General features: G+C 41.9%; 1 protein-coding gene across 4 annotated transcripts in view; it reads left to right on the plus strand.

Annotated features, from left to right (window-relative positions):
- Positions 1-23,091, plus strand: part of MITF (melanocyte inducing transcription factor) — a 96,306-nt gene extending 73,215 nt beyond the window's left edge. The window contains exons 3-10 of one of the 4 annotated variants that reach the window (XM_084292867.1): positions 3,960-4,187; positions 5,283-5,366; positions 6,824-6,919; positions 10,941-11,058; positions 13,464-13,538; positions 14,633-14,708; positions 16,315-16,462; positions 19,137-23,091. In XM_084292867.1, the coding sequence (XP_084148993.1) occupies positions 3,960-4,187; positions 5,283-5,366; positions 6,824-6,919; positions 10,941-11,058; positions 13,464-13,538; positions 14,633-14,708; positions 16,315-16,462; positions 19,137-19,538 (1,227 nt within the window). In that variant the 3' untranslated portion in view covers positions 19,539-23,091. The remainder of the gene's footprint in view (positions 1-3,959; positions 4,188-5,282; positions 5,367-6,823; positions 6,920-10,940; positions 11,059-13,463; positions 13,539-14,632; positions 14,709-16,314; positions 16,463-19,136) is intronic. The other 3 variants (XM_084292868.1, XM_084292869.1, XM_084292870.1) reach the window with 3 other exon arrangements.
- The last annotated feature ends 304 nt before the right edge of the window (positions 23,092-23,395 follow it).

The following is a 23,395-nucleotide window of genomic DNA, read 5'->3' on the forward strand; positions in this document are numbered from 1 at the left end:
CCAAATCTCCCCTTTGCATCATTTCAGAGCAATTTAATGACAGAAAAGGCAGTTCTATGTTCTGCAGTTCACTACTGGACTTGTGTGAGAAGGTGACATGGCCCTGGAGAACTGCGTACAACTAGCAGAAAATGACCACAGTTCTTCTGATAGCTTTCTCTGTAAAAGCAATGGTCTTCTCTGCTGCTAATTTGAAGTCCAGACACCTGACAGCAAATGCATTTCCTCAGAGCCAGTTGTTACCAGTGTATAACAAGATTTAAAAAAAAAAAAAAAAGTTTGTTCAAAATACTTCCACAAGACTGTGTCTTTGTTTCTGAACCAAAGTGACTGTGGTGACTGTGTGGTGTGTTAGGAATTAAACCAGCTAGGTTACAATTTGTCTTTGCAGTTCTGCTGCATGTAAATCTTCAGTGCTGTTTGTCTAGCAGTTATGTTCCCTGTGAAGAGGAGGAATTCCCTTCGCCCCCAAATAGCAGAAAATAGCCTCTGGACTCCTGGTAAAGTCTGTTGCCCTGTGCCAAAGAGAACACGCTTGTCAGTAAGGTTAAAAAGATCAGAGAATAGTTACACTTCCGTAATTGGTAGAAATCTGATATAAGAGAACCTAAATAACTTTGGAGGCAGAGGTAGAAAAGGTTGATGCGATTCTTGAGAGGGCTCTGCAGGGCTGTTAGGCAGTAAAAGCCTAACACAGAAGCTAAATGCCCATCCTTACTTCCTAGTTTCTGACTAAAAGTCCTGTCAGAATTGCCAGTTGCCTGCCAAATACGTTCCAGCTGAAGTAAAAACGCTGCATTTTCACGCTCTTGTTGCTCTTCTTCTGTCTACTTAGACACAGGATTTTATTTGTCATGCTATTAGTAAATGATACCCTAATATCTGCTGGAATTTAAAAGGAGCTGTGTTCTTTCTAAAACTGAATTTCACATCTTTTTTTCTTGCCTTCCCTGCAACAAAGGCCGGCACAGCCTATTAAAAAAAAAAAAGGTATTATGGAGTAGCAAAATAAGACCAAAAAAAATAGTGGTAGGATGTTTTGTTTTCTAGTGTTTGTTTAGCCAACAAGATTCTGATGTCACGTAGGCAGCAGCATGTGTTTCAAAACTTTGTGTCGTGGAGTCAGTTTGGGGTATTAGTACCTCTGTAAATTGTGATGATACTTGCACATTTTGCAAGCTCTCATATCATCAGCCTGCAGGTTCAGACAATAGGGCCGGGAGTCCTTACAGGCAAACGACAAATACATCAGCACGGATCTGTTCCATCAGGCAGTGTGCAGGATCCCAGCTTTGCCTTTCATTGTAAGCTTTGTTACTGCTGATTTACTCTTTAGCCATTTCTAATACAGAAGTCTTGATGCCTGACCTTAGCAGTGAGAAGGAAGAGGCCAAGGCGTGCGTGTGTGTGCTGGGTGAAGCAGGGACCTGTACGCAGGCACAGTGCAGAGCACTTGTGCAGCAAGCCTGGGGAGCAGTTTTGTGCCAGTGGAGATGTGGATCCTGGAATTTTGCTTGTCCCTCTCCTGGGAGCATGGATCTGTGGTTGATGCAGGGAGGAGGCTTAGTTCTGTCCCTCGTTCTGGCTGAGGGAGCACAAGTGGTTTTTGATGCTGGGGAAGGAAAAGGACTGTGCGAATACTGTAAGATGAGTAAGGCTTGTTTTTAAAATAATGTACTCTAAGATAAGGGTTACAAAAGTGAACTTATTTAATGATAACTTCATCTACTTGGAAGATGAAAATTTAAGTGAAAAATAGGTTTATCTGGGTAGCAGAACTCTTACCACCGGTGGTATGAAAATCAATAACACTGCTTGGGACTCGCAAAGCAAGCACTGCACTTAGCGTAGCAGGCTGCCAGACTGTGTTGGGACTTGGTGCAACAAATCAGGTTAAGCTGTCTTAACACCCTATCTGAAGTATGTTTCTCTGTGCAGCAGACTTTGGAAAACAGCACAAGTAGAGCAACTTCAGATGCATGTGCTTCAGCACAACGCTTCCGTCAAGCAATTGAGTAGCAAGGATAAGAAAGGTGTGGGAGGTGTAGGGACTGCGTGCAGTAATGGTGTTAGGTGGACAGAGGTATATTTGCAGTGTGCTTTAGCCCGTTGTCAACCCTTCCTACACTGGAAGCCTTGCTGCTGAAAGCTGGGACAGACTGAATGGGCACAAAGGAGGCTGAAGAAGCAGCACAGCTCCTTGAAATCCCGAAAACCTCCCTGTGGAGCTGCAGGTCCTGGGTGCAGCTGGTGCCCGGAGCAGCGGGTGCCGAGGGCAGTACCATGGGCTGCTGTGGCTCCCTGCTGCGCCAGGGCTGCATAGCCCCGCAGGCTCATCCAGCGCCCCACGGCTGGTGGATGTGCGTTGGGCTCGTAGGGCATTCGTTCAGTTATTTCTTCCTCCGTACTTAAAAACTTTTAACCTTACTGCTAAAGAAAAATACCATTGTCTATCAGTATGACTGGAACGAAAGATGAATAGCGAGTTAGCCTTGAGCAAACTGTCAATCTGACTTTGATAGGCCATCACTTAAAAGGTCCTTTTATGTTTATGAAAAAGCATGACGTCAAAGCCAGGGAAAAAATACCAATACTTAGGGCTAAACTTGCACAGCCCCTGTGTGAACTGTTTGTTTCTCTACATGCGTAGCTAATTAGCGGAGGTTACTATAAGTCTGAGCAGTGGCGTTCCAGTTTCTGCTGCTGGTTTGGGGCAGCTTGTTTATGGTGCTTCCATATGTGAATCGCTCAGACTGGAGTAGCATAAAGCAAAGGATATTGCAGTCACTTCTCTCACAACCTATAAGTATTATGCTGGAAATGCTTGAGTATAATCATTATCAGGTGAGTTATTTGCAGACTTATTTTAAAAGCTCTTGCTAAGAAGGCTTACAGTGGACAGAAAATCCTTTTCCTCTTATCTAGTTTGCTTTAATTTCTTCCACAGAAATGAGTGGGGAACGTGCACGGTCAGTTGTAACGGTAATAGAAGTCACTTTGCTAGAACTGTTCAAAACCAACAAACTTTTCAGAGTATTATTTTACTTGTTTGTTTTCTACCTTTTGATCAAGATATTAATGATCAAAGAAAGGTGACGGCGTTTCCAAGATATGGTGATGTTTTTTCCATTAAAAACACAAAAGGCTTTTCTTCTCGTGCTTATTTAGAGTGAAAGAGAATAGCTTGGCATGCTTTTTTCGTATTTTATATGTGAAAATATTTCTAAGTGCTGGAAAGTTTATCTTAAATACAAAAATGGCTGCTGCTGAGGACAGTGATTGATCTGACCGGAGACGCTGCTTTTCTTGCATCTTCTTTGTGTAACGTATTTTTTAAACATGCTGTCTTACTTGTAGGTGACTTAGGCCATATATCTGAGTTATAAATCATCTGGAGACAAAAAATGGCACATTACTTTTTTTTTTAACAACGCATTTGATATTTTAAAAAGCGAAAGAAAAACCAACAACAAATCATTAAATCTGTCCCTTACTTGAAATCTGATAGAGGATAGCGGTTGATACTATTTAGCTTTTATTAGGAGCTATTGACAAGTAAAACGAGTCCTGCTGTGGCACTTATTTCTCCATATTTTGGTGAAAATTAAACATTGTGTTGCTGAAGGTCTGAACAGAGAAGTACCTGTTGCAGAGTGTCTGTGTGAACTGGAAAACTGGAGCATTGATTTTAAGTGGGAAATCTCACCATGTGGAAGAGAAGTGGAACTCGTTGCTTTCCTGTTAATAAGTCAGTTATTGGAACATTCTCTCAGGAACTCATTCCTTGCCACTGAACGTGAATTAGTGAAGCCCTGTTGAGTTCCTTGGAGCCGCACGGGTTTGTAACTTTGAGTCAAATGCTTAGCTGGTCTGTGTCACAAATGTATATAGCTCAGATCGATGCCACACGTAATGACGTTGTAAAACAATAAAGCCCTTTCCTAATTCCTGTCACACAGGTGCAGACTCACCTTGAGAACCCAACCAAGTACCATATCCAGCAAGCCCAGCGGCAGCAGGTAAAGCAGTACCTCTCTACCACTCTAGCAAATAAACACGCCAACCAAGCCCTGAGCTTGCCATGTCCAAACCAGCCCGGTGATCATGTCATGCCGCCTGGAACTGGAAGCAGCGCGCCCAACAGCCCGATGGCCATGCTTACGCTTAACTCCAACTGTGAAAAAGAGGTAATACACGCTTGTTGTGCATACTCTTCAGTGAAACAGAATTGCATTCTGCTTTCTTTCCGTTTCAAACCATATTTGCTAATTACGATGTTACGTTTATCTTCTTTTCTGAACTGCTCACTTTGAAAATGCAATTAATGCTTCTTTGCCTGCCTGATGAATATGTATTTGTATAAAACATTAGGGCAAGAAACAAACAAAAAAAAAAAACCCTCTGTCATGTAATTTCCTTTTTTGAACTATTTTAGCTAGTTTATGCTTATTAAAACTTCTATTTTTTTTTTTTGCTTGCTTGATGCACGCAGTGAATAGTTGACCTTTGGAGAATACAAAGCAGTTTTGTTAGCTGTAGCTTTCTGGAATAATGTTATTTATGGCCCATTCAGTGTAGAAAGAGCAAAGAGCATAACAAAAATAACTGAAAAACAACAGACTTTTTAAATATTTTAGGGTTTTAGAAATATTTGGACTAAAATTTGAGCAAGTCTCTTGCTTAGTTTCAACACCAGATTATCTGAGCTAGTATATCCTAAAATGTTTCCAATTTGCTGTTTCTGCGCTGCAGATTTGAGGCTTCTATGCCTAGAAGTCGTTCACAATTTGTCTTAAACCTTTGCTGGCAAAAACTTCGTTGGCTGTTGTATGTGCTGAGGTGCAAAATAAAGGTTATTTGAAAGACATTAGCAAGTAAAAGAATCATGTCAATATTTTAGCGACTTGGCAAACGAGAGAGAATTATAGAGCTCCCTTTGTTCCCCATCCTTCCTCTGAGCCTTTGTGCCAGAATTTTAATACAGATGCACTCTGTGAGGAAAAATTTATCCAACTCCAAAAACAGTTATTTTAAAATGGTTTTTACACATGCAAGAGGAATTACTTGTGCTCCATAGTTTTAAACTAAGTGAAAATCCAAGTTCCATCCATTCATCTCACTTGTACCACAGTTTTTTTCTCAAGTTATTTACAGCTTCACTTTGCTGTGTCATCAGGCACATGTGTGCATGACACTGTTTCAATCGTGCTCTTTTTGGGACTGAGACTGTGCCATGAACTCAGATCCATGCTTTGCTTTTTTTTTCCTTTTTATTTCTGCAGGGATTTTATAAATTTGAAGAGCAAAGCAGGGTTGAGAGTGAGTGCCCGGCTCTGAATACACACTCACGAGCATCATGCATGCAGGTACTGGATGACACAGGAGTTGGAGCACTGAACACCTTTCCAATGAGAATGTTTCTTTGAACTTATGCTAAATAGTAAACTTGACCAGGAATGTATTTAACAAGTTGAATGTAAAATGTATTTAAGAAATGAAACAACATAACCTCCACTTACATTACAAATCTGCCATGTCCTTGCATATTACCATTGATATCAAGTGCATTAAAACATCTAGAAAAGTGTTAACCCTTTTCAGAACTGTAACAAGAACTCTAACACTATAGCAGAAGAACATTATCAAGGGTGTTTTAGGATCTCACTTCAGGAAGTCATTTTTAAAGCAGTTTTTCCCCCAAGCTACATGTATGTGTTGCTGCTGAGATAGTTTCTAAGAGCCCATTTCTACGCAGATCACACCTGCACTTAAGGGGGAGGTAGAGAGAGAAGGCTTTAATCCATCCATGGTAATTTTGTCCTCAGTAGTCATTTTTTAAATTATTTGTATTTTTTATTATTATTATTTTGATCAGACTGCATTTTATTTTAGTAACAAGACTTCAGATATGGGCTGTAACTATTGTTTCCTTTCTTGCCCTCACTTTCAGCCAGTGTAATTCATTCTGATCATACTTTATTGCGCTGATACGAAAATCCCCTAAACTACTCTTTGCACTATCAATTTTACGTTTTTTTTGAAATTATTATTATTTTTAATTAGCGTTACTTAAGCTTATTTTTTTATAGTGATCCAAAAAGAAATAGGTGCAAGCTGCAGGTCAGCTCAGAGCATCTAAGCGGTGCTTTGGAGGACTGTCTTCCACCTGACCATGTAGGAACTTATGGAGGAACCCTCCAGCCCAGCCCCAAAAACTGTTTGCACCACCTAGAATCATCACTGAGCTACTCTTGGGTGGTGCTTCCTGGGAGGGAATATTAGGAAATAAACCAGGTTCCCCCGTTGAGGGAGGGCAGCCTTTCAGCAGCAAGTCTTCTCCTTCTCCCTGCAGATGCCAGGGCTCAGGCATTACAGTCTGTAAGTCACTTTTTGCCCCACACCTGGATGATCGAGGTGGAAGGTGGGCAGGCAGTGCTGGAGCCCTGTGTTTGGAGATGAGAAGGTGGCGGGGCCAGTGCAGAACCAGGGAGAGGGTTCCACATCCTTAGTGAGGCGTGTTGTACGGGCACCGATATCCTCGGCTGTTCCTGGGAGGAACAGCTGTCCGTGGGCAGGTAACTGCTGATGGGAGGTGTGGAACAGATCATGAAGCCTCAAGCTTTGTTGTGGTCTGACAGCCCTAGCTGGATAGGGAGAGTTATGTCAGGGGGATTGGATTTGGAGTATGGCAGAATTGCACAGACCTCTGCTTTGGCCCGTACTGCAGAGAACCCGTGTGTTGCTGAAGTGCTTTGTTAGACCTTTGTTCCTTCTTGGTTTTGATAACTGTTCTATTTTTTATTATTCACCTTTACTATTGCAGATGGACGATGTGATCGATGACATAATTAGTCTAGAATCAAGCTACAATGAAGAAATCCTTGGCTTGATGGACCCGGCCCTGCAGATGGCAAACACGGTACAATGCTCCCTTCCTTTTGCTTTCCCCATTAAGCCTAATCGCTGCTCCTCAAGTGAATGTGCAACTGGAGTGTCACTTTTTTTTTTCTCTGAGCAGTTAAGCAGTTAGTGCACTATCTGTGGAGAATAATGAGCTTTTCTTTGAAGATCTTAAGGTATACAATTGCAATGAAGAACGTGAGTTCAAAAATGCAAGCTGGAGTCAGGTTGAGGAAATACATAGGACAATTTTGCTTTTTTTAATTCAAACTCAGGTTAGTCAGTAGGAAGATTATAGCAGAGGAGTGAATTGAACTAACAGAAGTAAGCTTATACGCACTGATATTAATGGGTATATTAATGGGCATCAAGCTCGGCTTTGGAAACCTAGAGGGAATCTTTGGCACCCCAGGTTCCCATCTTATTATTTGCAAATAAGAAACTGTAAGCCACATTTAAGTGTTAGCATCCCTGCCCAAAGCTGCTCTAATTTAACTGTAAAGCTCTAATATCGTATATTTAGTTTAGTCTGATTGCAAATGGAGATAAGTCCCAAGTTAGATGACAACAACGATGGTACAAAATTAGAAAAAAAGGAAGGAAAAAAAAGCAACCCCTCAAAGCAAACCAGAGGTGAAAGAATAAAGCTTAAAACTGAATGGGGAGAAGGGCGCCCAGGAAGTCTGGGACAAAGGACAAGAATGCTGAGATGGGAAAGTTGGTGAGCAAGGGAAGGCACGCATTACCTCCAAGTTGCCACTTCTGTTTGCTGGTTCACATTGCTGCGAGCATTAACATAATCGTACTTCTGGCATAATCTTATTTTGATCTTTTGTGGAGGGTAGCTCTAGTGAATTTTTTGCCTTAGGCTTAAGTGCTGTTAGATCTGGCTGAGTAGATGTCTGCCAGTGCTGGCGTCTCGTTCTTTTTTATCTAGTGCCAAAATTTACAGCTTACCACTTAGCATCGATTTTTGTAGCATAGGTTTACATTTGCTGACAGTACTTGTCTGATGTCATGTAACCGAGTCTGGCTCCCACAGATTCCCACAGCCCTCTTGGAGGCACGGTGCATGCTGCAGAAAACAGCCCACCAGCCTCCCCCCTTAGATAGTGCCCTTGGAGCAGTCTACTAATACTGTTAAACTGCTCGATGCAAAAAGCATGTTTCAGCCTCTGAATTAACCTGGTACCAGTCGTGAAGTGATGGAAAACAAGACACGTTCCTCAACAATTGGTTTGGGGAAAAATGAGCCTGCCATAACAAACACTTTTCATTTGGAATGAGATTTAGCTCTGAAAACACGGAGTATTTTACTAATAAGGAATTGATGTCTGTAGACTGAGCTAAGTAGAGCTGGGAAAAAAAAATAAAGAGAGGAAATGGTTTCTAAAGAGACGCAACCTATAAATAGCTGTGCTGAGGCTACAACAAAGGCTGCTATTGTTCCGTAACCAACAAAGAATGAAAGGACCAGTTTGTTACGTTTGGTAACAGTACTTAATTGATAAACAAAATCAGAGATTTGAGTGTAGAACAAGCTGAGGGGTGTTTCTAAGTACCTCCTAATTGAAAAGGGCTCATTGCAATACAGGGCCTATGGACATGTTTGTAAACTTTGGTACTGGGTCACAAGTTAACCAGCTTTGCTGCTGTGCTGGAAGGTGTCAGAATGGAAGCTGAACCCCAGCAGTAGAAGAGTCTTATTGCAGGGACTGCCCCTGAGCGTGCCCTTGTAGGTAAGGGAGCAGCACAGCACCTTCTGGGGAACAGAATCCTCGGTGATACACACTGAGCCTGAATGGCCTGAATGTGAGTGCTCATTTTATTAGAGCCCATCATATTCCATGATATGAAATCTCGTGAACAAAAACACACCTTTCTGTCTCAAGGAAGGAAACAAACCAGGGCTGGCATAAGCCGCTCTTAATTTACTTTTAGAGAGAGTTAAGGTGAATTAATTTCTTGGGGATGATCTGAAAGATGCTGTATTAAATGTCTTGGCTAAAATCGGCAAACAGCCTTAAGGAAACATTAAAATTTGTTTCTGTATTTTAAAAAGATAATCAGATATGCAAATTTCTCCCTTCATCTTTCTTTAGTTAGTGATGCATCAGCATTGCTTGCGCTTTGTTGCCCAGCTCTCAGGTGGGTTCTTCTGGTGCAAGCCATTCCTGCAGGACTCGGTGTGCACAGTCAGCAGCCCCTGCCCTTTTGTGGTGATAGCTGCACTGTTCCTTACGGAACCTTACATGGAAATCCAACGTGATGTTGACATCTGTGGACAGGGAGGTGGAATCCCAATCCACAATCCTTTCGTAACACGCAGGGTTTATCTTGCAATAATTAAAGCAGCTTGGTGACCTCGACTGTTCACCATGCTTTGTTACAACCTAGCTGCTTTACCCAGGATTTGAGATGCCAGTTCCTGGTATCTTTTTATTTTTCCTCTGAAATTCCTAATTAGATTTCACATGTCTGGTTCTGAACTTCAAGTCCCAGGCCTACAAACAAGTCCTTTGTGCTCTCACCATACTTGGGAGCATGAATAGAAAGAGCACGTCCAAGTCAGAAGGTTGTGTGACGCCACTGCTGCTCCTGTGTCACGGATGCGTCGAGGGGCCAAAAGATCTGAGGGTCGGCTTTGTAGAGCAGTGAGATAATGGTCTCAGTAACATTAATGTGGGTGTGTTGCAACTAGGATCACACTCTGTGGAGGACAGCTGGGAACTAAAACAGATTTATTATTTTTTTAATATATATTTTTATATGAAATTCAGAAGCGAAGTGGTGTGCAGGAAATTGTAGGACTAGACTTGCTGAGAATTGAGGTTGTTTTTCCTCTGTCACTTGAAGACCAAGTCAGAGGACCTCCTTTTTCTGTTGGCCTCTGTCAGTTCAGAAGTCTCCTGTCAAATCTCAGCATGGCGTCTAGGTGGTGGCACTTCAATATGTGCATTATCAGCTTCGTTTCTTATGGTAGCTCTAGGTAGCAGAGAAATTTTCTCCTGTCTCAGTCTGGCAAGGACTGTCAGTAGGAGTTTAATAGCCCGTGCTGTGACTCACTCCATTGTATTCCCCAGCGTTATTTACGTGGGTGTGAAGTTAATGGTCTAATCTCTGCAGGATCAGTGTCTTGGAGGGACTGGTTTTCTTTGCAGCAAAGATAAGAAATGTTGCTACTCAGATAAGGTATCAAAGTACTTTATACCTGTCTTCTCAAAACCTAGTTTGAAAACAAAGAATAGGCAGGTAAAATAATCCACTCAGGATACACGGGAATTTCTTTAAATTTACGTTGTGATGTTAAAGGCTAGCTTTGCTAAGTCTTGTTGGAATACTACTCTATTTCCTTATGAATCTCTTTGCTTAAACATACCTAAAGAAGAATAACAGAATGAATGAGTAATTGAGGACATGTATGTCAAAACAGTCTTCCTCCAACCGGTGCATATTTTTGTTACGCAATGTGAAAAACAAGTTAAACTCATGAAAACGTTCTCTCTGTAACTAGCCTTCAAATCACATGAAAAATGTGATTGATGAATACAGTGTCCTCTTTCAAGCTTGTAATGATTTGCTCAGAACTTTAACTCATGTGTTATTGGAAAAATGGGGGCATCCTCCATGAGTCTTCCGTAGGCGCTTTCAGATTTTTTGCTTGGAATTGCTGAGGGTGCAGATCTTAGCTTTCAGCGGAGCAATTGTGAGGAACAATACAGCAGTACTTGTCAGTGTGCATTACCTCTTCTTTCTTCATTTTTTTTCAACTTAAATGGAGCTGTGCTTCCTTGCATTTCAAAAAAATAATAATAAAGTATTGTCTGCACCTTCCTGAGAAGAGAGGATGGAACTTAACCAGTGTAGGTGGTTTATTCCTCATGCCCATGCATATGCATAATTTTTGCTGACCTTACTGCAAGCTCTGTTTGCACGTGGAAAAGAGCACAGACTTCTTAGCAGGTGATAACTCATTTGTTCTGTACAAAGTTTTTCATAAGGCAAACCAACTGATCTTTCTCCTTCCTTGTCTTTTCTAGTTGCCTGTGTCTGGGAATTTGATTGACCTTTATGGCAACCAAAGCATGCCGCCTCCAGGACTAAACATCAGCAACTCGTGTCCAGCTAATCTTCCTAATATAAAAAGGGAGCTCACAGGTAAATACATCTAAAATACTACTTCAGAGCTATGGTGTAATTGCTTTGAATTCAGGTGATACTGGACATAATTTCTGTTACAATTTCTTTTTAAAAAAATGATGAATTGTTACTTTTTGCAGTCTTTTTTTTTTTATTTATTTATATGTATTAGCTGGCAATACAGCTGTATTTGCATGCGTCCATTCACTGTGACAAATTAAGGCAAAGTCCGTGGGATACATACACAAAGCAAAGGTGTCTGCAGATGAACAAATGGAGATCCATTCTAGAACCAGTGACGAAATCATATTAATACGCAGAAATTATTGCTCTTAAGCCCAACTGAGAGTCATGCTGTGTGCTGACCTGGTAGAGGTGTAGTTTATTTCTTGTCTCTCTTCTTTCTGTTGTGAAAACTCACAGGCTGACTCAGTGGCAAAGCAGGTTCTGGACAGGAATTAGTTTAAGTAGAGCAGTTTTAATAGCCCAGGAGTGAGCTTCTCTAGAGGAAATGCCACGTCTCTGAGCTGGTGGATATTTGCATTTTGTATGAGTGCGCAGAATTTGAGCTCTGCGCCAAAGGAAGATACACAAAGTGCAAAATGACTAGTGGCTGCTAGAGAAAGAAAAACTTCAACAGCATGTAGAACTATGTTAAGAGGAGGGTGGGAGGTGATGAGATCTACGCAGGGTCCTACATTACAGACAGCTTCATTGCCTCAGTTACAGAAAGCTACAAGTGGCTGTAGGCTGCAAGCTAAACACTCAACTTGCCATGTGTCTAGGCTGATGGATTCACTTTAGGTGATTGTGTAAGACATTGGGCAAAGAAGGCAGAAAGAGGGGAAATTAGTGAATGAAGTGGTCTTACAGAAGTCCTCAGTGTGTCAAAATAGACATTTAGCTTAGTTGAGATCTATGTGCTACCTTCATGTGTATAAACAAGCAATTTAGTTATCTGCTACCATAGATTAAGAGAAAAAGCGTTTTGCATTTAACTTGTCCTAAGTTTAGGAATTAAACTGAAATTTAACAGCAGTCACCTTGATGTTGATCTGGCCAAGCCTTTGACTATCACAAACGGTGACTTTTAATATCGGTATGTTATCATAGACAGAACTCCATGAAAGGCTTCCTCTTGTCACAGAAGTTTTATTTAGAGGCTGGAGTTTAATCTCTGAACGTAGAAATGTAGAAAAGCTTTTGGTTCTCTATTTCTTGATATTTCTGTTGGAACTAGGTTGAAGAGAGTTTAGTTTTTAACAAATGCTAGACTTAAATATTGCTTTCTACTTTATAAATATCGAAATGATAAAGAACTAAGAAAAATCAAGTCTGTTTCCTAGCATCTGATGCTGATGGTAGTTGTGAGTTGTCAGCTGTAGTTACTGAAGCATTTAATGGGAATCCTGCTCAGCTGGGAGTGCAGTTTCAATCACTTTTGGCCTTACAAACCTCATATCTGTTTCATAATGCAATGTCAGACTAAGCACAGATTTTATTAAGACATGGAATAATCTTTCAAGCTTTTTTGGGAGGGATCCTTTGGGAGCCTAGTATTACGAAGGTTATGCCTTATTACACTGCACGTAATGCTGGGGTAACTTCCCGTACTCCAAGGGAAACAAACCCTCATCACCAGTTACTGTGGCTTGAATGGGACATAATCCATATTCCATAAAAAGAAAATAATACAGAAAATAAAATTGTTTGAGTGAAGGGTTTTCTTCCCAAGCTTAGTTATGTGTTTGCCTGAACTATTATGTGCTCAAGTCTGAGTAATAAATGTGTGGACCAAAGTTAAGAACAGCTGTGATCTGAGATTTGCCAATAAAGGTGTTGATTTTTTTAAAACTTTTTTGATATAATGGGAACAATTAATATAGCTGGAAAACACAGCATTTTTAGTAGGTCACTTAAGTCGTACCTTGAGTGCCGTGGTGATGTGCACATGTTGCCACAAAAGGACATAGTCTCAATTCCAGCAAGCGGAGCTGCTGACTCCTGGCTGCTTCACATCCTGTGCAGGTAGCAATGCAGTAAGCATGTTGTTCCTCTGGTTCAGCCTCTGTGTGGTACATAAGCATGTTGTCTGCATGTGTACGTAGGAGCAGGTATGTTGGATTTCAGCAATTTGTTGTCCTCAAATACCTTGCTGAATCAGGGCCTCCGTGGGAAACGTTCTCATCACAGAAGTCAGCATAGGAAGTGTGGGAACAAAAGCTCTGCAGGTACAGGGGTAAAGTTGAATACCAGCTCTGGATTTCAGTAAACGCAGTGTATGCGACAGGCCCTTCTCACTTTACGGAAAGGCTGTAATGATTTGTTTGCCAGTTGCTGATCAGGCTTCCTTCACAAAAGTTTCACAAACTGAAATGTTGTTTGAATTACTTTAATTCTAATTACCTCATTCACATGCACAGCATGTATTTTTCCTACAGAGTCAGAAGCAAGAGCATTGGCTAAGGAGAGGCAAAAGAAAGACAATCACAACTTGAGTAAGTTTGGTTCTTTGCTTTTTACACCAATTTTAATAATGATCATAGTTGTTCTTGAGTGTTGGAATGTGAGCATTTTAAATCTGAATAAGCCACTCTGTGTAATACTGGTTCGTTATGTTATGCCCATAGATCAAATGCCCCTGATACTCCTGAAGTGTGTACTTAAATCTACTCTTCAATTTTAAACCGTTTTCCAAAAAAGTGAAATGGTCTGGGTGGTCTAATTCCAAGTAATGATCTGTTTATCTGGACTTCTTGGAAGTATGCACTCAGACGTGGTGTTAACCAGTAAAATTACTGGGAACATCCCATCCAATTGCTTTCAACAAATTCCCCTTGTGATTTTTTGCTTTTTAAAAACAAAACAGAACAAAAGCACTACAATTTAAGGTAGGCAGTTAGCTTATGACTTTAAACACCAGTGCACATCCTCACTGTGACAATTTTATAAATTCCAGTTTGAAGGGAGCACTCATTTCTGAGTTTAGAAAAGGAAAATAAAACAATGAGCATCTTATGACTTAAGTATCAAAAGACAACTTAAGAGTCTTTTGTATTAATAGAAAAAAAGGTGCTCTTTTATGCCTTGGGCTATTCAGAAGCCTTTTCGGTAAGCTTTTGTAATAACATGAAAAGCTAATGCAAGAAAGTTGATCTTTAGGTTTGATTATTTTTATGTACTCTTAAGTGTTGAATCTGAAAGAATACATAAACATGCCTATACTTTTTGTCCCTTTTCCTGCTTTGGGATTTTCCTGGGCAATAAACTTTTGTCTCCAAATTTTTGTGATACTTTCCCCTTGGAAGACAAACGCTTTTCATTATTTTTATTGGAGTCCTGTGCTAACACAGCCATCATATTTTTAGAGTCTCACTTTAGATCTTGCCACTTCAACAGTCCCACATTTTTAAAGCGTAGACACAACTTCTGCCTCTATGTGTAGCAGAGCAAAATAAATTACTATATTGTCACTAGATTTTAAGCTTCAGGCAACAATTTCAAAGGCACTTAAAGAAATCTTTAATTAAAAGCTTTATACTTTGTAATTAAGTGGATATGACTTGTAACATCTGTGCTGTTTTTCCTAAAGTTGAACGAAGAAGAAGATTTAATATTAACGATCGTATAAAAGAACTAGGCACTTTGATACCCAAGTCAAATGACCCGTAAGTATGATGTGCCCAGGGGTCTGTGGAAGGGAGGGTGGTGGTTGTTGTTTTTAAAAGAAATCTTAGGGGAGAGAAAATCATAAAATCCTGAGTTTTCTCTTTTGATGTTGGCTTTCTGTGGCAGTACAAGTGTTTGAAGGTTCTTAATTTGATTATTTTGTCACAAAATAGTCACAGAACCCTGGCAGCAGCTCAGCATCTTGTTAGGGCCCTGTGCTTTGGCAGCGTTGGGGCTGATGCTGTGAGTGACCGCCGTACCAGCAAGAGAGCTGTCAGGATGTGAACGCATAGTCTAGTCCAGCTGCTCAGCTGACTACATAGCTGCTTGTCTTGCTAAGCGATCCTTTGAATTTATTAGATGTCATAGCTTGGCAAGACAGAACAGACCCTTCTTTTTGTAGAAGTGGAGAGCAGTTCCTCTGGGAAGCCGTCATATTCTCCATCCCTCCAAGAGAGACATGAAAGAAAAAAAGACTGTAGGTCTGTGTCTGTTAAACTGATCATTTGCTGTGTTTGTGGTAATTTCCCAGAAAGGCAGGTTGTAGTTCTTTTTAGGTAATTTCAGTGTTACAGATTTCTCTTGGCATTTATCTAATGCTGGTTCAATAGCAACGAACCCCTCTCTTGCTCTGGAGCTTGAAAATGTCACTTAAATGTGAATCAATGCCCAGTGAGGCTTTGGGGCAGACTTTTTCTTATTTTAACTAATACATACTATTTAGAGAGGCTCTTTAGCTTCCTTTAAGGCAAGGTAATGTTGCACATTTTCAACCGACGGAACAGGTGGATCTTTGGTCTGTACACTGTGCTAAACTTTCTCCTTATTAAAAAAAAAAAAGTCAGCACAGGGGAGAAGACAACGCAGGCACCCTTTTGTGCGTTGTAGGAATAATGTGGGAGGGGCAATATGGGAGCCCTGTACCCCCCTCACTGAAGGTCACGCCTCGGTTGCAACACAGCATTTATATTTTTAGCAAGAGTTAAGCGTAAAGCATCCAAACACACTGTGCTGGGCTCTGCTCTTCCTGCTGGGACCCTGCTGTGGCACAGTGCCACCAGGAGGACTGTTGCTTGCTGCTGCTTGGGAGCTGCACGGCCTCGGGTCTTCCTCCCACAGAAACACCAATTCCTATAAGGTCCTTTATGAATTCGAGTTCCCCTGCAGTCTTTTAATTACCTGCCTGAAATCAGGCATCGCCCAGACAGCAAGTAATATGGTTTGAGTGGTGTCCTGTGGGGTTTTTGTGCAGCCTCGCAGAAGGCAGTGAAAGGAGCCCTTGGTCTTCAGTCTCTGCAGTGCTTGCAGAAGGCTGGGGCTCATCCCTCTGGCCCAGAGGGCTGTGGGGAGCCCCAAACCGCTACTGAGCAGCGCCTGGGCTCTCTCCTTCAGCTGGGACGATGCTCGCTGCCTTGCAATAGCAGTGCTCTGGCCCCCTCTAGTGCACTTCAAAAGCCTCCTGCATTCATCAGCTTGGAAGGAATATTGGATTAGCTGGCTGTTACATAACGTGGGGTGGAATCACAGCTGCTGCTCTGAAGGTACTGGCTGCAGCATGAAGTCCCCACGGGAGCCTTAACCTCTCCTTTTGTGTTGATTTCGAAGGGATATGCGCTGGAATAAGGGAACTATTCTGAAAGCATCAGTGGACTACATTCGTAAGCTTCAAAGAGAACAGCAACGCACAAAGGAACTTGAGAACAGGCAGAAGAAATTGGAACATGCCAACAGGCATCTGCTGCTCAGAATACAGGTTTGTGGATACTTAACCTGCAAATGCTCTTGATGTTGTAGTGTGTGGCTGCAAACAGATGCAACTGAAGGTCGTTTATAAGGACTTGGGTTAGGTGGAACCACTGTTTTAATTAATAGTGACCCGTACTGAGATGTCTGCAGAATTTTTCCAGAATTATCAGGATCCATTAGTTAAAATAGATAAAATCATACCAAAAAATAACCAGATGCCCTCCTCTGCCCACTCCTCCCTGGCCCCTAAACTCCTCAATATTCTGTTAAAGCACTTGTGGCTGGTCTGGTTGTGTTCTAGGATAGCTAACATAAGTTGCAAGCCATACTATAAAAAAGATCTATGTGGTAATATTTTTTTTCTGAGTGACAGACCAGAACCAGGACTTCATGTATGATCTATTTGTTGATTGTAATCAAGTTCAGTTCAGCTGTCTGTTGTGCTTTAGTTGTGCCTCTTCTGAAGCTGTTTCTGAAAGTAGCAATGAACAACATCTGTTTTGCTTGTGGGTTTCCTTAATTCTGTCAGGACAATGTAGGCCCTGCCTGTCAGAGAGGCAATGCAGTCTGGAGTCTTCCACATCTGAGCCTTCCTCTGACAGCAGGAGTCATTCTGCAGGAGTCTGTCATCTGCTTTCTGTTCACGGGGTAAACATTGCTCACAGGTCAAAGTGGGCAGCGGGAAGTATGGTTGTCACTGCAGCATTGGGTTCCTGGCAGCTGTGTTAAAAGTTGAGTCTGCTTTGAGTCTGAGAGGAATTGCAGCCTGAATGTGAGAGCCCCAAGAGTTTTTTGAAGCAGGACAACCAGGAGCTATGGATGTAGGGCTATTTTTGTAGTTGTTGATGCTTTCTGTCCAAGGAGCTGTAATTTGTTCTTCTCTGTTCCTTAAAGACTGTAGGATTAGAACAGCTTTCCTCCTCAACACTGGAGGGAGCAATGGGGGGCATGAATATATCTTCCCCTCCTTCTTCTGTCTTCATCATGGGCTGTTGCATTCTTAGCTTCACCCAGATTCCCAATAGGCTGTATTACACAGCAGTTTTGGGGTGGGAACTTCATTTCTCTCATAAAATCCCTTGGCTCCACCTCAAACTGGATAGGTAACCTTATCCTGGAAGCCTGTACAGCTTTTGTTATCAACCCTGTTTTCCAGGATAGCTGGATATCCACCCCTCTCCAAAAAAGGTTAATTCAAGAAACGTGTAGAACTGGGTGTAAGAACACATAACGCAAAGACAGCGATGCTGCTGGACTGTGAGCCACAGATACTCTCGTGTTAGTGCTCACTTGCAGCTCAATCAGCTGAGCCCTTCTGCAGGTTGCTGTGCGCAGGGCTGGCTACAGGAGAGCCCTGAACCAGTTAATCCACAGAGCAGATAACGAAGCTTGAAATACCTGAGAGTCAAGTCTGGCAGCAAACAGATTTAAAATAGAACAGGCTGGCATGAGCTTCAGCGTAGCTTTTGTACCTCGCTGAGCAATCTGCTTGCTCGAGTGAGAAGATAAAGAAGCATGGCGCTTCTGCAGAGCAACATCAAGCAGTGGTATTTCAAAGTGAAGTCAGATTGCTTTTTAAGCATCTTTCATCTTCCTTTGCATTACCCATCTGCTCTGGCTCCCTTTTCAATGAGAAAAAAATACAAACAAACAACCCTGGAATAACGGGTAATACATCTGCCAGTAAATAACCTGATCTCCATATTTTCCCTTTTTATGTTGGTTCTGATGAAGGAATTCCTCTGTATTCTGATTTTGGCACATTAGCTGCTGGAAGTGCTTCTTTTCCACCTTCTCTGTGGCTCTCGCAATGTGCCACTGCAAGCTTGTTGTCTTAGCCTGGAAATGGAAGAGGCTGTTAATCAACCTCTGTGATAAGAATATCCAGGAACAGTGCAATCACAACAGTGATTGTGATTGCTTAATATAATGCATAAGTAGAAGCAAAAAACCTTTCTTGCAGCTGTATTTGAAACAGGACATTTAAGTGCGTTCTTTTATTATCTTCCTTCAGTCAAATGTGCCTGCGATTAAACGTGAAGGTGGGATTTAAGCCTTTCCTAAAGATTCAAAGAATCCTAGTTGCATGTGAAGTCCAAAGCCTTCCTGTGACCTTCCTGTATGTTTTTATTGCAGGAGTAGTGTTGCTCAGATTGGGCTGATATCTTCACTTTCCTCTTAACCAGAGCTGTAGGGTGTGCAATGTCCCTTGCAGTGTCTCGGAAAGAAGTAGCTACCTTGTATGGACACACTGTGCTTTCATACATAACTTCTGAAAAGCACTAAGTCTTCACTTCTGCTGTTTCATTTTTGTCAACTTTTGAAATGCTTTCCTTCCCCAACATGACGCCAAGCTTCCCTACCCTGGCACTGGTTTGAGAAAGGAGTCTGAGGGGCAGCGTGTCTGTTCTGCAGGGCACTGGGTTTCGTGTCTGAGTAGGTTCTGAGAACTGTGAAGGACCTGTGTTTGGTAGCATTCATCCACCTCTTCAAGAGAATGTTATTTGGTGTTGTACATTTCTACCCTGCAGATTTTCAGGGTGCCAATATTCCTCACCATTGGAAAAGGAGGAAACACTTCGTATCTAACAGAAGAGAACTGTACACAAGGTCATAAGATGACAAATTTTGCTTTCATTTTTTATTACCAATTCTAATTTCTCCTTTATCCTCCTTCACAGGAACTTGAGATGCAAGCTCGGGCACATGGACTGTCCCTTGTGCCATCCACCGGCCTTTGCTCCCCTGATATGGTCAACAGGGTCATCAAACAAGAACCCGCGCTGGACAACTGCAACCAAGACATCATGCCGCACCACACAGACCTGTCTTGCACGACCACCCTTGATCTCACTGACGGTACCATCACCTTCAGTGACAACCTCGGAAACATGACTGAACCGACCGGCACTTACAGTGTTCCTACAAAAATGGGATCCAAACTGGAAGATATCTTGATGGACGATACCCTCTCTCCCGTAGGAGTAACTGACCCGCTACTTTCCTCCGTGTCTCCCGGAGCATCGAAAACGAGTAGCAGGCGGAGCAGTGTGAGCATGGAGGACACCGACCATGCTTGTTAGCAAACACTTGGCACACCTTTCATAAACTGCTTTGTTTCTTGATCAGTAGATGAAATAATTTGCCTTTTGTAGAATTTTTTTGATTTTTTTCTTGTGCTTCATCAGTAGCCCAGTGTGTGTGCGTGTGTGTATATATTATATATATAGGATTTTTTTTAGATTTTTTTTGTGAAGAAACTTGTATATTCTATTTTAAAACTACCAATGCCTCCAAATATATTGTACAGCATATGTACAGTATCTGTGAACTGGATTCGCCAAGAACTTTGAACTGGTCAAATCTACTCAAAGCAATAGAATTACAAATGAAGAGTCTTTCTACTGGGGGGTGGGAGTCATAGAACTGTAAATGCAACCTATTCACTTGGAGACAAAATGTAAATTTAAAGAATGTAAAGATACCAAAAAACAAGTCCAATTTGTAATTGTATTGATTTAATAGTGCTGCCTTAAAGATACAGTGTCCATCAAACTTTAGTCTTTATAGACAAGTGTTTAGGGAAAAAACAACAAGCCACTCTATTCCATTCAGAATACAAAAAAAAAAAAAAAGTGTTAAGACATCCTGATTGTGTTGATTGTGGTATAAAATGCTGTTGCTGAAAATGAAATAGAAATTGCAGGGAGAAGTGAGTCTCTTTCTCAGAGTGCTCTTTAATTTTACTCTGAGCTGATTTGGGTTTTCCTTTTGATCATGGTACAACTTTCTTTTAGACTTTAGTTTTGTTTTGTAACATGCAATGATGGCTCGCCAACAATAAACCAAGAAGGAGCACTATAGGTTGGTATACACTCTTTGGACAAAAAAAGTTGATATGTTTTATCAGCTGGGCACATCGTGTTGTACATATCTAATTGGCTTTATTTTTTTTAAATTGCAATGTACAGTTTATTCTGATTTGCATGGATTCCTTAGTTATTCTCAACTTTTTGTTTTAAATATATTTGTATTTCATTTGTAAGATTTTTGCCTCTTAATATTGCAACATTTTTTTTGACATTTTTAAAACTCATTGGAAGTTTTCTGCGTTCTTTGTAAACACTTGAAAGGAAGCTTTTATGCAGGGTTCTGTGTTTTAAGAGAGATTTTGAGAATATTTTGTATATTACAGTCTCACTTTGAAAATGTTTTTAAACACGTTTAAGGTAGAGTACAGATGTAGATTAGGTAATAAAACAACTTGTAGAAAAACTGAACTTACATATTTATTTTTAGTGATACAAAAAAAGAAGTAGTAATATGCTTGGAAACATAACTATGTAGTTAATATACCCGTCATAGTAATTTGTGTTTTATTTCAGCACTGAGGCTGATATAAAAACAACAAAAAAAAAAAGTAAATTACTGTATCTGCAAATAACTGTTACTTGATAACAATGTTATTAATTTTTAACACGCAACAATGTTGTAAAAGTAGTTTGGTGCATTATCTACTCAAGTGTAGTCCTATGCAATAACGGTAGTTATACTTGTATTATATCAAGCCTAGATGTTTTACGGAGGTGACATACGGTGTAAGGAGCTAGACTGATTGAATGGATTTCTCAGTAGCAGCCTACAATTGACTTGCAAGTGGCAGGCAAGCATATCTCTTTCAGAATGAAGTGCCTTAAACTCTAGCTGTAGTCTTCCCCGACTAGCACTGACTGAAGTGTGACATAGGAGAGCGGCAGGGTGATGTTCTGCGGGATGTTAAGTGTAGCATGGTGCCTACGTCTAGAAAACAAGAGCTTCCCATTCTCCTTTGTGCTACACTGGAAATGATGTAGAATAAATAACTTTTTTTTTTTTTTTTTTTTTAAAAAAAAAAGCAACAAACAAAACGGTGACTGAAGTGCCAGTTTGGCAGGCCACGGTGGTTACAGTGTTCAGGAATTAAATGTGAATCAGTAGGGATGGGGCAGCCGAGGATGGTGCCGGGAGTTCCTGCAGCTTTTGCTGCAGCTTGCTGAGCTTTCATACCGGTGTTTCCTCACCAAAGGATCCTTGAAGTGTCCTCCTGACGCTGGCAGACACGGGGCTTGGTGGGGCCGTGCTTTCTGTGCAGGTCCTTTGGGGTCTGCGCGTGTTGCTCTGCCCCCATTTTTGCTTGAGCAGCGAGCTGTGTTGGCACAGATGCAACCGGTGGGTTGTGGCTTTTTTTTTGTTTTTATTTTTTTTTTTTGCAAGGAGGAGTTGGAGTTAGATGATAGTGATGCCTCCCCCCCCCCTCACCCAGGACAGCTTTTGGGAACGTGTCTTTCCTAGGGTAGGTGAAGCTCTGGCCCGTCGCAGGATGCGCTGTGCTCGGGGCAAGGGGATGCTGCGTCCTCTGCAGGGCAGCTGTGCCGTGGTGAACCCCAAGCCGAGTGTGCAGGTATGGGCTTCTGCTGGTGCTGTTTGTTAGTGGTGGCAGGTAAAGCAAATCAGGGCTGTAAAATGCTTGTAGCTGTAAGGCCGGGGTGTATTACCCTTCCTGGTAAATGGGGCAGCTCTGGAGCATTGTACAACAAAATCAGGGTGTGCACACGTGAGTGTAGCAACTGAAAACCACTGAATATATTAAATGAGGCTTTTGGTTTGATGCCCATGCTGGTCATTCAGAAATCGAAGTCTAGACTGTGCTATATCAATATTTTTCAGACTTGCATGAAACCACTGGTACTCGCTGGCAGCCGTGACTTCCGAGTTGTGGCTCCGCGCTGCAGGGAAGCGAGCTGGGACTCAAAGCGAGCTGTATCTGTTGTATCAAGAGCTGGATTTCTTGATGAAAGTCTGCAGCAGCCAGGTTGTGTGTTCTCTGTCTGTGGGGCTGCTCCGGGGGATCGTACAGCTCAGCCACGGCTGCTCAGCCCCCGATTGCTCACCCCTGGAGTGGAAACGTCCCTGCTGCAGCGGGGGCACCTCTGCGAGACACAAACCGCTCAGGTGCCAGGAGGTGTCTCCCCCCCTTCTGTGCATCACTGAACGTGTGGCTGTGATGCTTTACAGGGGATCCCTTAGGGGGCAGAGACAGCAATTAGAGGCAGGTTAATGAGGTGGGGAGAGGTGGGCAGTTGTTTCCCAGTCTGTCTCCGTGACAGCAGTGTCGCTGGGCTGGTGGGGGCCTCCCAACCAGGTGGCTATGTGACACCTTCCGGTTCTCACTTTGCCAAAGCCGTGCATCCGACAGGGGCGTGCAGAGTACCACGAAGCTCTTCCTTTCTGCTTTTGGCCTAGGAAGCAATATTTAACTCTTACAACCTGTAAAAGCAAAAAGAAGGTACGCGAGGAAAGCACAAAGCACAAAATAATGCACTTATGTTTATGTTGTTTGACATAAAATGCACTGGGGGGGAAGCTGATGTTGATAATAGTATAAATACCTATATTTCTTGAAAAAGTGACATTAATTACTGCCTCTTGCTATGATGCTTGGTACTGTAATGTTGATATTCATCTGCTGTTGACTGCAGCAATAATTTGTGTATGGTCCATAGCACTGTAAATTATGGATCAATATTAATGTATCCGATGAAATAATTTGAACTGTTGTTCTTGATAGATGGATTAAAGCATTTGGTTTTTCACATACGTCTGTGTCAGCCACTCGTTTTCTGTCTAAGTAAGTGAATCTTGTCACTGTGTTTTTATTTTTGTGTGTGTGCATCCCAAGTCCCAGCCATGCTGCCCTGTCTGTGGCTTGGCGGTGGATGTCTCCGTGCTCCTGAGCTGGTGGCAGTCAGCACTTGGGGCTAAAGCAGAGCTGCCCCTGCTGCCATCGTCTCCTGCAGCCAGGCCCGGTGCCCAGCCCCTGGTCACCCACAGCCTCCGTGGGCCAAATGTTCCTGCAGCCACTCCTGGGTCATGCCTGGAGCTGTGCCAGTGCTGGCAAGGA

Source organism: Netta rufina (assembly GCF_964035555.1).
Source record: "Netta rufina genome assembly, chromosome: 10".
NCBI classification, from domain to species: Eukaryota; Metazoa; Chordata; class Aves; order Anseriformes; family Anatidae; genus Netta; species Netta rufina.